General features: G+C 44.2%; 1 protein-coding gene across 5 annotated transcripts in view; it reads left to right on the forward strand.

Annotated features, from left to right (window-relative positions):
* IKZF2 (IKAROS family zinc finger 2) overlaps window positions 1-14,751 on the forward strand; it is a 117,488-nt gene that overhangs the window by 51,984 nt on the left and 50,753 nt on the right. For 3 of the 5 annotated variants that reach the window (XM_053982173.1, XM_053982172.1, XM_053982175.1), the window contains one exon: window positions 9,678-9,944. In XM_053982173.1, coding sequence (XP_053838148.1) covers window positions 9,678-9,944 — 267 coding nt within the window. The remainder of the gene's footprint in view (window positions 1-9,677; window positions 9,945-14,751) is intronic. The other 2 variants (XM_053982174.1, XM_053982177.1) reach the window with 1 other exon arrangement.

A 14,751-nucleotide genomic window follows, 5' to 3' on the forward strand; every position in this document is an offset into this window, starting at 1 on the left:
GAGAAAAGAAACATGTGAGCTAAACCTGTTGGTTTGAACATTGTGTCAGAAAATATCCATAAATTGCAAGTTACTACACAGATGTATAGATTTAATGAGACTGTGTAATGCCATTTATTTATGCTAAAGAATCTGACACATACGGTACTGAAAAAAGTTAATACTCTAAGAGTTATTTTATATTTTTCCATTGCCATCTGTCACTGCCTACATAATAATGATACAGGTGAAAGCCTAGCACTGCTTTAAAAAAAAATCAGAATGAATAGTCATTTAAATGTCTTGCTGCTTTAATAGCTGGTGTGTTTTAAGTTGTGGGAAGGAGGCAGCAGAGATACCCTCCCCCTGTTTTTAGTATATTAAAATTTGAGTTTAAACAGATTTGGATTCTTGAAGTGACTTATAAAAACAGAAAATGACTATAAACTCTACTGTCCTTTACATGTGGAAAAGTTAAGGGATTAAGCCAGATGCTGCCATCCTTGTAACATACCATAAGTGGTTCTTGGAGCAGCCCTTTCATGTGCATCTTGAGATGTGGGTGAATTTTTATGCTCTAAGTTCTGCCTTAATGGGCTGAACTCAGTACTGCTGGGATCTCTGAACTGTGAGCAGGTATTTCCAGATCCCTAAATCCTCATCCTCACCTTCCATCTCAAATAATTAAAAAATAAACCATGTAAGGACATAGAATTTTTTTTTTTCTTTAGCTGCCTCAGGTAAAAATACATGTTTCAAGGCAGCACCATGCTGACAGAAGTCAGCATTTACAAATACACTGGCTTTTAAGAGGTCTCCTTGAACATTGTGTAGTCATACTGTGGCTAGGCAGAGCCGCTTTCCCTTTTGAGTCGCGCAGGACTCCAGCGCGGCGGTGGCTGTGAGGTGCACGGGGAGAAATCCCTGTGCTCAGGCCTTTGCAGAGATCCAGGGCTGCACATGGACCTGGGGACCTGCCCATTGCTTTGCAGCAGCCACCTGCCTCCCAGGGTGCAGACAAGGTTTGGGCTCAAACAAAAACAGGTTTTGTTGTTCGTCTGCTTTTTACAATATAGTGACAAAGACAGAAAATATTTTTGTGGCAGGTGCTTATCCTATAATTTTCCATGGGTTGATGAGTTGGGGAGGTGCCTTATTTAGAGGAGGAGGACATGGCTAGGTCAGGTTGCATTAAGATGATTTAGAGTTTATATAATGAGAAATAAATAAAACTTTTCCTGAAAGCTGTGAATGATGATGTATAACTTGGTAATGAAAGCCTTTCACTGATTTAAGATAATGTCTTTAGTAGTAAAAATGCCAGAAAATGAAGCAAGGTCCTGACCCAGAGAAGTGATTCCACTGGCTTCAAACAATTTCTTCAGGTGTATTTTCAAATATAGTGTAGATTCCTAATGGAAAATTCCTTATAAATGAAATAATCATTACTGTTACAATTATGACCCTTTGTGTATGCTGGAAAGCATTTTAGGAAGTCCTGCACTTTTTAAGCAGAGACAACCATGAGTGAGCCAATAGGGTTTTGGTCTCTTCAAATGGATGTTATCACTTTATTTTTGTTTATAAGGGATGATCCATATATAGCTGTAGTATGTCAGCATTTTCCATTACAAACTTCTACTTTTTGTACCATATAGAGCGCTCAGCAGCCTTTAGGGGTGAATGTTGTGTCACCCCTCAACAAGTGTTTCTTCTGCTCCCCCATTAGAATCTGAACTGGGCTTAAAAAAGTGTTCATGGCTTCATGTTTTGAGAGACAGCGTGGTTCACTACAGGGACTGAGCCTTTATTTTTCCTCCTCTCTCTGCTTTTCTGTGTGCATCAGAAATAGCTCTACTGAAGTAAAGAAGAGCTGTGGTAGGAGAGGAGACTGGCAGTATTTAACGTACATGGTGCAGACAGTAAGAGACGCTTTCGGCCGGCAAGGGAAAGGCTGTGGGAGACCACCCACAGCACCAAACCTGCCTCCTGCACTGCACAGCCCCTGTGACATGGAACTGCACAATGGAGGGGGCCCTGGAGAGCACCTGCTGGGCACCACTGCCCCCAGCATCACCTGCCCCTCGGAAACAAGTGGGAAATCATTCACACAAAGGCACAAAGTCCCAATGGCTGCAGCATGCAGGAGGAGAGCAGGGGAGCACAAGGGCTGGGCAGGTCTGTGTAAAGACAGAGTTTGCCAGATGACATTGCTCCAAAAAACCATGTCTTGTACAACAGCAAAAGGAGAGAAAAAAGAAACATCCTGCTGCCTCTCACCCCATCAAAAAAGAAAAAAGAAGGGTAAAAAAAAAAAAGGCAGAACAATACATTGGATATAAAGATACATCCAACAATTGCTCCTAGTTTGACCTTAGGGAAAAATCTGAGTCCAAGACTATAATCTGAGTTAGCTTGAGCATCTGTAGAGGGGGCAGCAGCTAGGAGCACGGTCCTGCTGTGTTCACTCACCTTGCATAGGGATCAGGTTCTGGCCCTGCAGAAGGGACGGGGGAATGGGAAAGGCAAACTCTTCCTTGCATCTATGGGGAATTGGCAGAAACCTTGTGTTATGTTAAGCACAATATTTGTTGCACTATATTGCTTTGTAAGTACAGGCACAAAGGGAGGGGGAGGCTGGGTCATCAGGAGTACTTTTCCTACCCTGGGATATGAATACACGACTCCGGCTTGTGTAAGTGCCGCTTGCGTAGATGCATTTGTGGGTGAAATTTGGCCTGAGGTCTTTCTGGAGAGGAATCTTGCGACACTGAGCAATCATATATATTCAATTAGGATTTCATACTCTTGCCAGATGGAGGTATGCAGCATGGGTGACTTGTGGTGAGCAAACAGTCATGCCTGAAGGCTGGTCATCTGGGGAAGATTCTGGGCTAGGTACTGCCATGTTTACTTATGCCAGGGAACTCCTTACTCAGTGTCCCAGCCTTTGGACTTCAGCAGGAATCTCACTGAATGTGACCTTGTGGGAGACTGGAAGGATTGCTGGCTCAAAACATTTCTGGCATGTGTGTTACTGAAACCATCAAGATTGGGCCCTGTGATAAAAAAGATATCTCAGCTCTTAATGCTGCTCTTGCTGGGATGCTATTTGCTTAAATCAGAGCCCTTCCATCTTTAACTGTGGTCTTTTCAGCTTCATATTTGCATAAGCTTGTATGGCCATTTGAGCTTAAAAGTTGTTTCATGCATTTTAATGCTGTAGTCTTCATTCCTTGTGTCTGGCCATGGAGACCTGCGTTGGGAGAAGCCACCTGGTGATTTAGAACCATTGCTGCTGAAAGTGTGTGGTGACATCGGGGTGCTGCTCCACGTGAGCCAAAGCTGGTTGTTGTGATGGCACAGTGCGCCTGGTCAGGAGCCTGATGCAGCTGAAAAGGGTTGATTTTTCTCAGGAAGATTGGTTTTCAACCAGATTGGTGTAGCACCCAGTTCCATGATCACTGGTGCCAGTATAAAAGATGGAAGGGGTGGAGACTGAGGGAGGATGGCAACCACAGTTTGTGTCAGCTAAAACCTGACTGAAGCTTGGCTTAGCCATGCAACAGCATCCTAATTTAAACTAAACTTGGGTGTAACAGACCTGTTAGTCTACACTTACTGCACATACCACCTCCAGAAGACAAGAAATAAGTCTTCTGTTGCATTTAGTGAGAGTTTAAATTGACTTCAGAGGTAGCAGGCTTAAACTGAGATTCTTCAATGTGAAAACTAAAAATTTCTAAGGATCCCTAAATAAGCCGATCAATTCTCACTGAATTTCTGGCGCATTAAGCACCTCCTTGTGGGCTTGAAGAATCCCGTTTGTGGCATGCAGAAAAGGACTCGGCACAAAGTTTCTGAAACATTCCTTTCTCTTTTTTATTAGTTGTGAACGATTTGGTTTGATTGAACTGTTGTGAATGAACAGAACCCTGCAGAGGTCACTCATGACAAGATGGTATCACCATCTACCGTCGCCCTGGTTCGGTGGCCAAAAGCTAAATCTTTAGAGCTCTCAATAAAGAAATTTGACATCCAGCATTGGGAATGTCCGTGATCTTACATTTTGGTACTTGAGTCAAGAAAAGAGTTGGGTAATTTCCCTCTTTTGCAGGTGACATTCACCCTCATTTGTTCCATCCAGATTCAGCTTTACTTCTCTCTAAGCCTCCAGAAAGCTTCAATCTACTGTGAAAGCAAAACTGGCTCCTTTGAAATACACATTTCTGACTCTTGACTGAAACGTCTTCCATTTCAGTGTTGGAAGGACAGCACTGCCCACAGGTGCCATTGAAGAGATGTCTTCCTTTCTCCTGAGCAGCAGATGTGCTGCTGGTGCCTTGAGCAGATCTCACTGTGCTTATTCCTCAGCATCACAGCTTTGGAGTGATACCTGTTCCTCAGGTACCTGCTCATTTCTCAGGAACTAAATAGTATTTGCTAAAGCTATTTGTTTTTTAATGTCAACCTGTTAACTAAGTACTTTGTGGCTATGAGGTGACAACAGAGCTGATTCTGTGCCCTGTTCTGCCGCTGCTTGGCTGGCATTCTCACCCCTTGTGTGTGTGCCTTTTTAAAAAGGGGAGACTTGCTGGTGCTCCCTTGTTTACACATTTAATAGCTCACAGTTAAGCTGAAATAAGCTTGAAAAGAGTCGTTAACTAAGGCCCAAATTCTATCAGCAACAAGAAACTCAAAGATTAAGTTTTCTTTTACTCAAGACTATTTTGTACTATTTCAGGAGGAAAGTGTGTTTGAACATGCATTAAAGTCTCACTACACTTCTGGAGTGATGTAAACACCCTCTTTAAGGACCCTTTTTGCTACCAGAGTGCTCTTAGATTGAACAAGAGCCAGGGATCATTGTTTCCAACTTCTGGCATTCCCTACCTTGAACTTTCAAAATCCATCAAGATAGAAGGGTTCTCCCCCTTCTTCCTTTAATTTTCATCTTACAAAACACTCATCGGTTTGCCATGCCGGTTCTTAAAATTAATTGTACTACACTTACCCTTGCTGAGTGCTTTTGATAGTGTAGAAACAGGGAGTTTAATAGTATAGGGACACACCAACTCCAAGCCTTGTGATGTGTAAGAATTGGGTTCAAAACCTGTTAGAAAGTGGGTCATTTTCTGTTTGTCTGTAGCTGCCAATTAGCAATGTCATTAATCCGCTGCCTAGGAGAAGTGCATGATTAAAATAGACAGTGTCACTGACCACTGACAGGACCATGTGCACAAGGCTGTGCTGTAGCTGCCTGTCATTGTGCTGCTGTAGGTAGAGGGAAGTAACAATTTCATAATTTCTTTGCATCTGGGTGTAAAGACAGACACATCATCTGGGCTTTGAATGCTGCTTTTTGTTGTGTTCTGGACAGGGAACCTGGAGCAGACCCTGGGATTGCTGGTGCCCTACCTGGCACCCACTCTCTGGCCCCTTTGGGTAGGGAACACATTGTGTCTGTGGATGTCCTTCGCTGTGTTCGCCCACGGAGCCATCCAAGGCTCCTCGGGGGCGGCAGGTTTGAATTTTGCCTCCTCAAGGATGAATATCTGAAGCTGGGCCAAAGCTTTGTTTCCTGCTGGTGAGAGAAAGGGCGATGGGGGAAGAGGTGTGGGAGGCCTTGAGGGGTCTGGCTTGACTTGCTGCTGCTCCAGGGGCAGCAGGAAGGGGCTGGTGGTGCATGGCTGCTGCCAGGAAAGGCCAACCTCCAGCTGGAGACCACAAACCCTCGGTGACAGTGGCCAGCCTGGCTTTCCAAGGCCACAGATAAAATAAGCATTGACCTAGGACAGCAGACAGTGGAGGAGACAGAATTCCTGCTGCCTTCTCCCTGGTGTGTTGGACAGGAGGAATTTTGTTTCTTAGTGGGAATTGCGCTCTTGTTGCTTGCTTAAGAAGATGTCCAGTGCTTTAATTTAAGCTCCACCTGAGGATCAAATCTCTCAGCAAGACAGAAGGGTTTTTTTTTCCCCCCATCTCACTTTTGTGGGAAGAACATTCCATGACAGAGGATGAAATACCAGGAATGTTTTTTTTAGGTGAATCTTCCAACTTCTGGTTTGTAGCCACAATAATTTGTGGGTGAAGGAAATATTTTTATACTGAAAATTTCCCAGGAAACTGTTTAACAGGGAATTGGAGTTTAATTGGCACTTATGAGACATTAACAATAATTGTATTCAATTTGGCCACTCAGGAAAAAGTGTGATTCAGGATCAGCTGATTTATGTGCTGAACAAAAAGGGGAAAAAACAACCAAACAAACAACCCAAAAAATAAATTAAAAAGAAAGCAACTTGAATGTGTGGACTGGCAAATACCTGCCATTAGCTTTGTATTCCCAGGTAGAAGCTTTGTTGTGCTTGTCATATGTTTTTCCCCTCAAGGTGTTTTGCTGGACTGGAAAAAATAGAAGGAACGTGTATTAGCTGGAGGGAAATGGTTTGACTTCAAGTTCATGCTTTTGCAGTGAGCTGGATTACAGTTTTATCCCTGCTATCTCTTTTGCTGTCATTTTTTTTTTTTTAGGAATGTCCCAAAAACTTTAAAAAACCCCAACAAAATCCATTTACTTGTTTATGCTTTTATCAAGCATGTGAACAAGAAAAGCAAGGGAACACAGGGTGAAATTTGATGTGGGGCCTTGTCTATGATGCAGGATAGCCATCAACATCCCTTGAACATTTATTTTTCCTTTGCAGCAGAGTTCATTGTGCACCCTCAGTGCTGTAGGTGAAAACAAAGACAATGCCACTACTAAATGATTGCAGCTTCTGAGGCTGGCTGAGAACAGAGAAAACAAACTATATGCAATTTAAGTGCCTGTTTGTTTGCAAGCTGCCACACAGCCTAATACATCCCCTCCTTGGAGACCTGGTCCCAGCTGGAGGAAACTTTTCTGCAGCTACCAGAGGGTTTCTGAAAATGGCAGTGGCAGTGCTCCGTGTGCATGAGGGTGAGGGAAGGAGGAAGAGCAAACAGCCTGCACTGCTCATGGAATAGCTGGGATGTTTTGAAGGATGTAGCTTGAATTCCTTGGGCTTTGTGAGCTCGGTGTGCGTGGGGAGGCTGTGCTTCAACAAACGGCTCGCGCCGCTTGGTTGTGCTGCTTATCCTGTTGCATGAAAGCATCATTCAGCAGAAAGAAGTGCTAGGGGAAGGAAGATAAAGTAAGTGGTCTTCCCATTTGTAAGCTCTCCCAGCCTTGTTCTCATGTGTGCTGAGCAGGCAGAGCTCTGCAGCTGTGAATGGGAAGTCGTGGTGCTCAGCACTAATTGCATTCCAGTGTTTATTACTCCAAATCAGAGAAACAGACAAAAATTTATGTATGTAAGAAGACACATAAGATCCAAGACTTTCTCTTGTGAGTACATGCACAGTTATTATGTGGTTTTTGGATATTTCGTGCAGGACTGTGCCAGGACAGTGTGCAGGCTCGTGGCAGCAACCTGGGGTTTTAGATGAGGAGCCCAGGGCACTATTTCTGGCTCTGCTGTAGCTACTTGTGTGGCCGAGTGTATTAAATCCTGCTCCTAAAGCCAGCGAACCGTTTCTTTGGGCTTCATTCTCAGACTTGCTGAATGCCCCGAAAGGCTGCTATTATTAGAGGGAACTGCCATTCCTTTGCTCTGAAAGTGGGCTGTCCATAAATCACCAGTGTGTGCTTTCCATGGGGAGGTGGGTCTGGGACCTCAGCTCTCTCCCTGACAGCCCACGGAGCTGCCAGAGCTCCTGCTCTTCCTCCTTTCTGCTCAGCCCCTCCACAAGGGTAGATCCTCCCGGTCAGAAGGCTGCTGGCTGTGCCACTTGGGCTCGGCACCAGGGCAGGATGGCTTCCCATGGCTTCTCTTGCTGCCCTGCTGGGGCCAGTCCTCTCCTGCTGCCCCATGCAAACTGCCTCCTCTTGACCAGGCACTGCCTGGGGCCACATCCTAGCTGACCTCTCAGTTTGGGCTGTTGTTTACTCTTTTAAGAACAACAAATGCATCTCTGTGGCAACAAAAATATTAATTCCCTCTGTAAGTGATGCACTCAAATGTTTTGTAGTTACAGACCATTTGGATGGTGGCGCCTGTGCTGATACTGGTCTGTTGTGATCTGATGCAGCAGTGTCCTTGCTCTGGATGGGCTTTGCCATAATAGTACTTTCTTTTCATTTCTTAGCTCCCATTAGTGCTTTGATGAGTAGTGGAAGACGTTTCAACAGTTTTATGATTAAAAAGAAACATCTTACCATTGCTTGGTCTCTGGTTCCTTTACTCTGTTCATTATGCTTTCCCTGGTAGTAACATCAGTGATTTAGAATTGCAGTGTCAACATCAGTCTCTGAACCCTGTGTTTTCTGGGAGGGGAAGAAGGGAAGATGAAGGAGGAACTCTAAATAGTAGAGTTTTTTCTTCTGACATTTCCAGGCCAGCTGTTTGAAACTGTGATGCCTCAGAGTTTACTTAAAATTCTGTCATTGGGTTCGTGTATGGGGACCCCTTGGCAATTGCCAAGGAGTACATGTGGCCAGAGTTTGGTGATGCCGGGCAGGCCCAGGGCGCAGATTTGTGCTCCAGGTCCGCTGCAGTCTTTGGCACTCGTGCCAATGGCCTTAGTACAGAGGTCAAAGACTGCTTAGATATGAAGGCTGAATCACCTCCTTGTTAAACCCCTCAGCAGGATCAAGGCTTAGGGAAGCAGACACGTGGGCTTGCCTTCTGGCTGACACTGTGGATGGAGGCTCTGACTCTGGGACGGGCCTTCCAGCAGGTTTGACCAACTGTTGAGGCGTTAAAATGGGGGCATTTGGTGATTAAAACACCCCTGCACTGACACCCCTTTGTGACAATCCCAGTACATTTGTTTCCTTTAAAGACTTGCTGATCCCACAAGATCTCAATGGTTAGAGGAGGTTTATCCTGTCACCTGAGGATCTCAGAAATCAGCAGTGAGCCTGCCAGTCTTGCCAGGCAGATGTGAAAGTTCTTCAACTGCACGTATTTCGCTTGCAAATATAAATAATCCAGCAGTGTAGGCTTTGCTGCAGCCCTGTTTGCCTTGGCAGTGTCCCATTGGCGTGAATCAGAAGGTGGGAGCAAAAAAGCACTGGAGGCTCATCCTGAGACTGGTCTCCCCTCCATCAGGGAACCTGTCTGTGCAGGCAGGGTGATTGGGAGATTACTGGCACAGCCCACAAGCCTGGCTTCACTAGATCTTTGCGTTTGGAGCAGTCCTGCTTTGTTTCCTTGTGCTGTGCCTTTGGGAACCTTGCCTCTTGGGGCACTGGGCAGGAGAGGCCTGGAAGGAGCAGCTCTGGCTTTGGCCTTTGCTCCTGTAGCTTTGGCTCCTTGAGAAGAAGGCAACTCTCATGGTTCAAGTTGAGAAGCAGGAGGTTGGTTCTTAATCCTGCTGCATCTCTGCAACTTTTGGCAGGTGTCTGGGTCACATTGTACCCGAGTTCTTAAGATTTAAAATAGGGATAGAAATTAGGAATTGGAAAAAAAAAACCCAAAACAAACCAAAAGCTTAAAGAAATAGGCAGTTTTAACTTGTGATGCCATCACCACCATGAGACTCATGATGGTTTGAGCTTCAAGGCTGTGATTTAATATTGATAACAGTAAAAAGTTTATCATGGTATTAGTAGTTGGGAATGTGGAAAATACATGGGCTTAACTTCTTTTTTTTTTTTTTTTTCTTAATTTCAGCAAATTCAGTAAAGCTAGAAATGCAAAGTGATGAGGAATTTGACAGGAAGCCCCTGATTCATGAAGATATTATCAGAGCTCACGATGGAGGAAGCAGCCTGGAAGATCCCTTCATTGGGAGTAACGAGATGGTGGATAACAGAAAGATGCAGGAGCTATCAAGCGAGGGAGGAATCCGGCTTCCGAATGGTAAACTGAAATGTGACGTCTGTGGCATGGTTTGCATTGGGCCCAATGTGCTAATGGTACATAAAAGGAGCCACACTGGTAAGCAGCTGAAAGAAAATCTGTGGCGATGTTGATGTTACCTGACAACTCTTATCTCTTCTCTTTTCATTCTTGGGGTAGCAGGAGGCTGGGGAGGGGGGAAATGGGCTTCATTGGTTTTGTTTTTCTTCCTGCTTTCCAAACTCTGGTGCTGCTCTCTTGCTGGCAAGCACGGTGCTTCCTTTACTTTGATTTCCAGCCTTTTGTACCTAAAAACAGTGCAAAAGTCTGGAAATTGCTTTTCTTACTGTTCTTGACTAGAGCAAGGTGGTGGGAGTCATTCTCTGGCATGGCGTCGGGTGGGTCGTGTTGTTCATGTGTGTGCAGTGCAAAGCTTTTGAGCCTTTAAGAGGAGTCTTAGATGTTCTTCCATTGGAGGTGCTCACAGGTGGACAAGACCAGCAGCTTCCTGGGGATCTCACACTTCTTTTGGAAGTGGCTGGGCCTGGGATGAGCAAACCCTGGAGGGGACACTCATTACCCAGTGATCCTGATGCCAGGGTGGGCTTGCTGCTCACTGTGTGACAGCTTCCTCCGGGAGATCTAGATCTCAGCTGAACTCTGCCCTGGCTCCCTCACACTGTCTCAATACCATTCTGGAGGAAAGTTTCAGTGCTTGGTCCCAGCACTTGTATTTTTATTATTTTAAAATTATTCTTATTATTTTAAAATTACATTTTTTCCCAGCACTTGTATTTTTATTATTTTTAAACAACAGGCTTGTCGGTTTGAGAATTTAAGAGGCAAAGCAAACTTCTGCAGTATGCTGATTGGGCGGATCTTTGTGGTTTGAAAAATGAGGCCCTGAGCTTAAACTGGGGTATTTCAGGGGACTTATGGCTAATGTGGAAAAATGGTGTGCCCAGGAAGCTGGTACTCACTCCCCTGTGCTGCCCACTCCTCAGGTGGGAGCAATAGTCACCTCCAACAGAAGTACAGATGGTGCCAGAAGATGATGTTCTGTGGTCTTGCAGCAGTCTACCTTTGATTCAAAAAAGTGCTTAAGCTTGTGCTTAACTTTTATGAGATTTAAGCGCATGTAAGTCACCTGAAGGGCTTCAAGATACGCTTAAGTTTGGATGCACACTTAAATCTTATTAAGGTTAAGCACAGGTTTTTGTGGTGGAGCCTCAGCAGGTGTTTGTTGTTTGTAGTTTTTGGATAGTTTGTTTTTTATTTTTGCTATTATTTAATGGGGTGAGAGACTCACACTGGCTGAGATCTGTGAAAATATAAAAAGAAAGGTGGAGTTTTAGAGTAGAGTAAGAAAGACTGTGTAATCCCTTTGTAAACTTGGTAGTTTGTAGTCCAGTAGTGTGCTCTTGATGAGTAAGAAATCAATAGAATTTCTGTACAGAGGAATAATAAATATATATTACATAGTTAATCTCCTGTATATGAGTTGTATTGATAAAAACTTGACCTAAGTGTGTAATGCAAAGCATGGCAGTACCGTTTATGATGTACTCATGATTTTAGACAGGAATTACGAGAGGGGAAAAGCATTAGCTGGAGAGTCAAAACCTTGATTAACAATTTGACGTGCTGTTACTAGAAGAGGGAAAGAGAAACAAGAATGTACCCGACTGAGTCTCCAGCTTTCAACCTCCCAAAAAGTTTTCACTGGTGCTTGCATGTATCTGAGCATATGTATTGTAGGTGCATCAGAGTCCATGTATTTGAACTCGAGCAGCTAAACTAGCTGTGCTAAATTTAGATTTAGGTACTTAATTAAATGGTCTGCATTTCTGAGATACTAAATAGCTGGTGCATCTTTTAAATACAGGCAAGCTGCCTTTTTCATGTTAAAAGAAAGATGTGTAAATTCAAAGTGAAAGAAACAAAATCTCCTCTGCGTGCGGGCAAGACGGCCGTCTGCGGGTGCATGGGCAGCAATTGCATAACTGGTAGCTTTTTCCTTCGGGCTACTGCTGGTTCCTCAGAGAGCTCTGACTCTTTTCCCATCAGAGCAGAGGAGCTGGGATGTGCTGTTCTATACAGATGATTTCAAGCATATAGAAATGGCATTTCTTTTAATGCGCAGCTCGGTGCTCTGTTCTCGGTAAACCAGTTGGCAAATTTTGCAGAGGATTTTTTTTCCCTCCACTTTGTTTGTTTGTTTTTTAATACATGCTGCTACTTTGCTGTCCACAACAGAAGGAGAAGTTTGCTTGGATTTCCACATCCTGGATTTTGAGATATATTTTTAACATACTGCTGGTATCTATCTTGTAAAGTGCAGTATTTTAAAATATATTGCCACTTCCTCAGCAGCCGGGCGTGATGGGCTGGCCCCAGCTCTGGAATGAGCCCTGACCTGTGGGTAGTCTGGTTTTGCAGCCCAAGGGAGAATGGTGGAGAGAAGGGAGGTTGTCCCTAGTGAGTGGAAACAGATGACATTCTTTATCAGCTAATCCAGCCGGCATGTACATCCCTACCTCTCAGACCAATTTAAGTATGTTTTGGGAGCTGAATCCTGCTTTACTCTCCTCTTTAACTGCACACAACCAGATCTGGCCAGTTGTTTGCATTGGCAAAAACTGAAGTGCTTTTCCCTTCCCCGAAAACCTGTCAGCATTTTATGTAAAATCACCCAAAATGCTGTGGTCCATAGCAGAAGCTGTAATTTGTGTGTGTGCTGGGATGAGTGCAGCTTTCTTTGCACAGGGGATCGAGTCTTGGCAAGAAGCTGTGCTGTGGGCTCTGGCTGTGCTATGCACAGAGAGGGGCATTTCTTCAGCCATTATTCCTTTGTTCCTGAAGAGCAGTTGTCTTCCCTGCCAGATTATGGTAGTTCAGTCAAACAGATACAGGGATGGGGAAAATAATCTGTGTCATGGATGAGGCCAGAGTAGGTGAGCTCAGTGTCCCATCTCTGATCCTGGTGTGCAGTCACCCCTTCCTGTGATAGACCAAGCTGGGGATTGCCCATTATCCCTCAGATCGTGGTCCAAGTGATGCTCTGGTCTGCGGCCCCTCCATCACGGGGCCCGTGGCACTGCTGATTGTGCCAAACACAGCATTTCTCTGAAAAAATGATAATTGAGGTGAAGTGGTTTTGTACTCTGCCTGGGCACCAGGAGAAGGCCTTTCTATTTATTTGTCATTGCTGACAGAAAATAAATAAAATGCTTGGTGTGGGAATTAAGTGTGATGCAATCCCTGCATTAGTGAGCAGGGTAACCCCCTCCCTCATGTGCCACATCCTTGTGTCAGAGAAATAGCAGGAGCTGGATTTATTTCCCTCTTTTCCTATACTGTGTTCTTTTGGTCCAAATTTCATACTCCCCAGAATATTCCTCAAGTTGCAGGATCTCTATCATTTTTCTGTTACTGCCTGAGATTACTTTGTCATATTGCCATTGGATACTCCAGAGATTTGTTCTTAGGGATGGAGAGGGAAGAGGGGGAAGGAGAAGAAGCAAATCATCTAGGCTTTCTGAGATCATGAGAAGGAACCTCTGTGATTTCTCACCTCTTTATATTTTCTGCTGTGGGTCTGAACTAAAATTTCCTTGCTCCTTGTTTCTGGTAAAGCAGGACCCATATTCTGCTGTAGGCTGTGCTGATACTTCTGTGTTCTGCGAGGTCCACATGTTGTTCTCCCTTTTGCTGTCAATTGTGATCCTTTTTAATTTTTTTTTCTCTGCTATATCCCTTATCCAGTTCAATTCTAGATTTTGAAACTGTCCTAGGTTGACTGAACCAGGACAGAAATGTTTTTTATTTCTAAGGGAAGGCTGGTATCATATCGTGGAATGATTTGGGTGGGAAGGGACCTTAAAGCTCATCCCATTCCACCCCCTGCCATGGGCAGGGACACCTTACACAAGCCCAGGTTGCTCCAAGCCCCATCCAGCCTGGCTTTGGACACCTCTGGAGACTGGGCTTCCACAGCTTCTCATCCTCATTGTTTTATGAAGCACAGAGGTTAAATGCTTTCTCTGTGTGGATGCAGCAAAGCACAGCCTGGGCAGAGGCAGTGGGGATGTCAGCCTTGCCCCACTCTTACTTTGGGCTGCTGGTATGTTGCTTTTAGGCTTTTTTTGGGGTGTTAGCTACAGGACAGTCTCAGATCTTTGCTTGGACTCCACAAGCAGTCTGATACCTTACGTCAGTGAAATGAGTGGTGTGCCCATGAGGGGATGTTCAGCCTCTGCTTTAGCACCCTTAGCATTACAATTGAACTTATGAACCCTGGAACTCTGAATGCAATTTAACTTTTTTTTTCCCATGCAGAGTTCAAGTTTTTAGGACAGAAGTAATAAATGAGGAAAAACCCAGTTGTGTTGTTCCATATAAAAAGCTTGTGTGCCTAAGCAGCTAACCAGGAGCAAATTTAAACAAATGGTCATATAAACACGTTTTGATGAACTCCACTGTACTGCCTCTCTCATTTTGCTGGCAGAAAGGGTTTTTTTGGTTTAATTTCTAATTTGTAACCTACTGCAGCCTTCCTGTCTTTTGCAATGTTAATAAATTTGGCACTGAATCAAAAAATTTAAGGCTAAATTTCTTAAAGTCCAGTTTTCTACTTAGGTTCTGAAGTCTAACTTTCTGAAAAGTCATCTCTTTTCCAACTTAAGCATAAGGAAGGGAAGCTGAGATTTTTGAAATTGCTCTGGGCAGAAGGATGTGTTTCACTTACAGTTCTCAATAACTAAATTCTTCTGATAGTTTTGCCAAGTTCACTTATAAGATGTCTCTGTCTTAAGGATGCAGTCATAAATTTTGCAGAGGACAATTGGAAATCACCCAGGATTTCCCAGGAATTTTTCACAAGAGATTTGTCATTGCTGTTTTATAA

The sequence above is a fragment of the Vidua macroura genome, chromosome 7 (genome assembly GCF_024509145.1).
Source record: "Vidua macroura isolate BioBank_ID:100142 chromosome 7, ASM2450914v1, whole genome shotgun sequence".
Classification (NCBI taxonomy): Eukaryota; Metazoa; Chordata; class Aves; order Passeriformes; family Viduidae; genus Vidua; species Vidua macroura.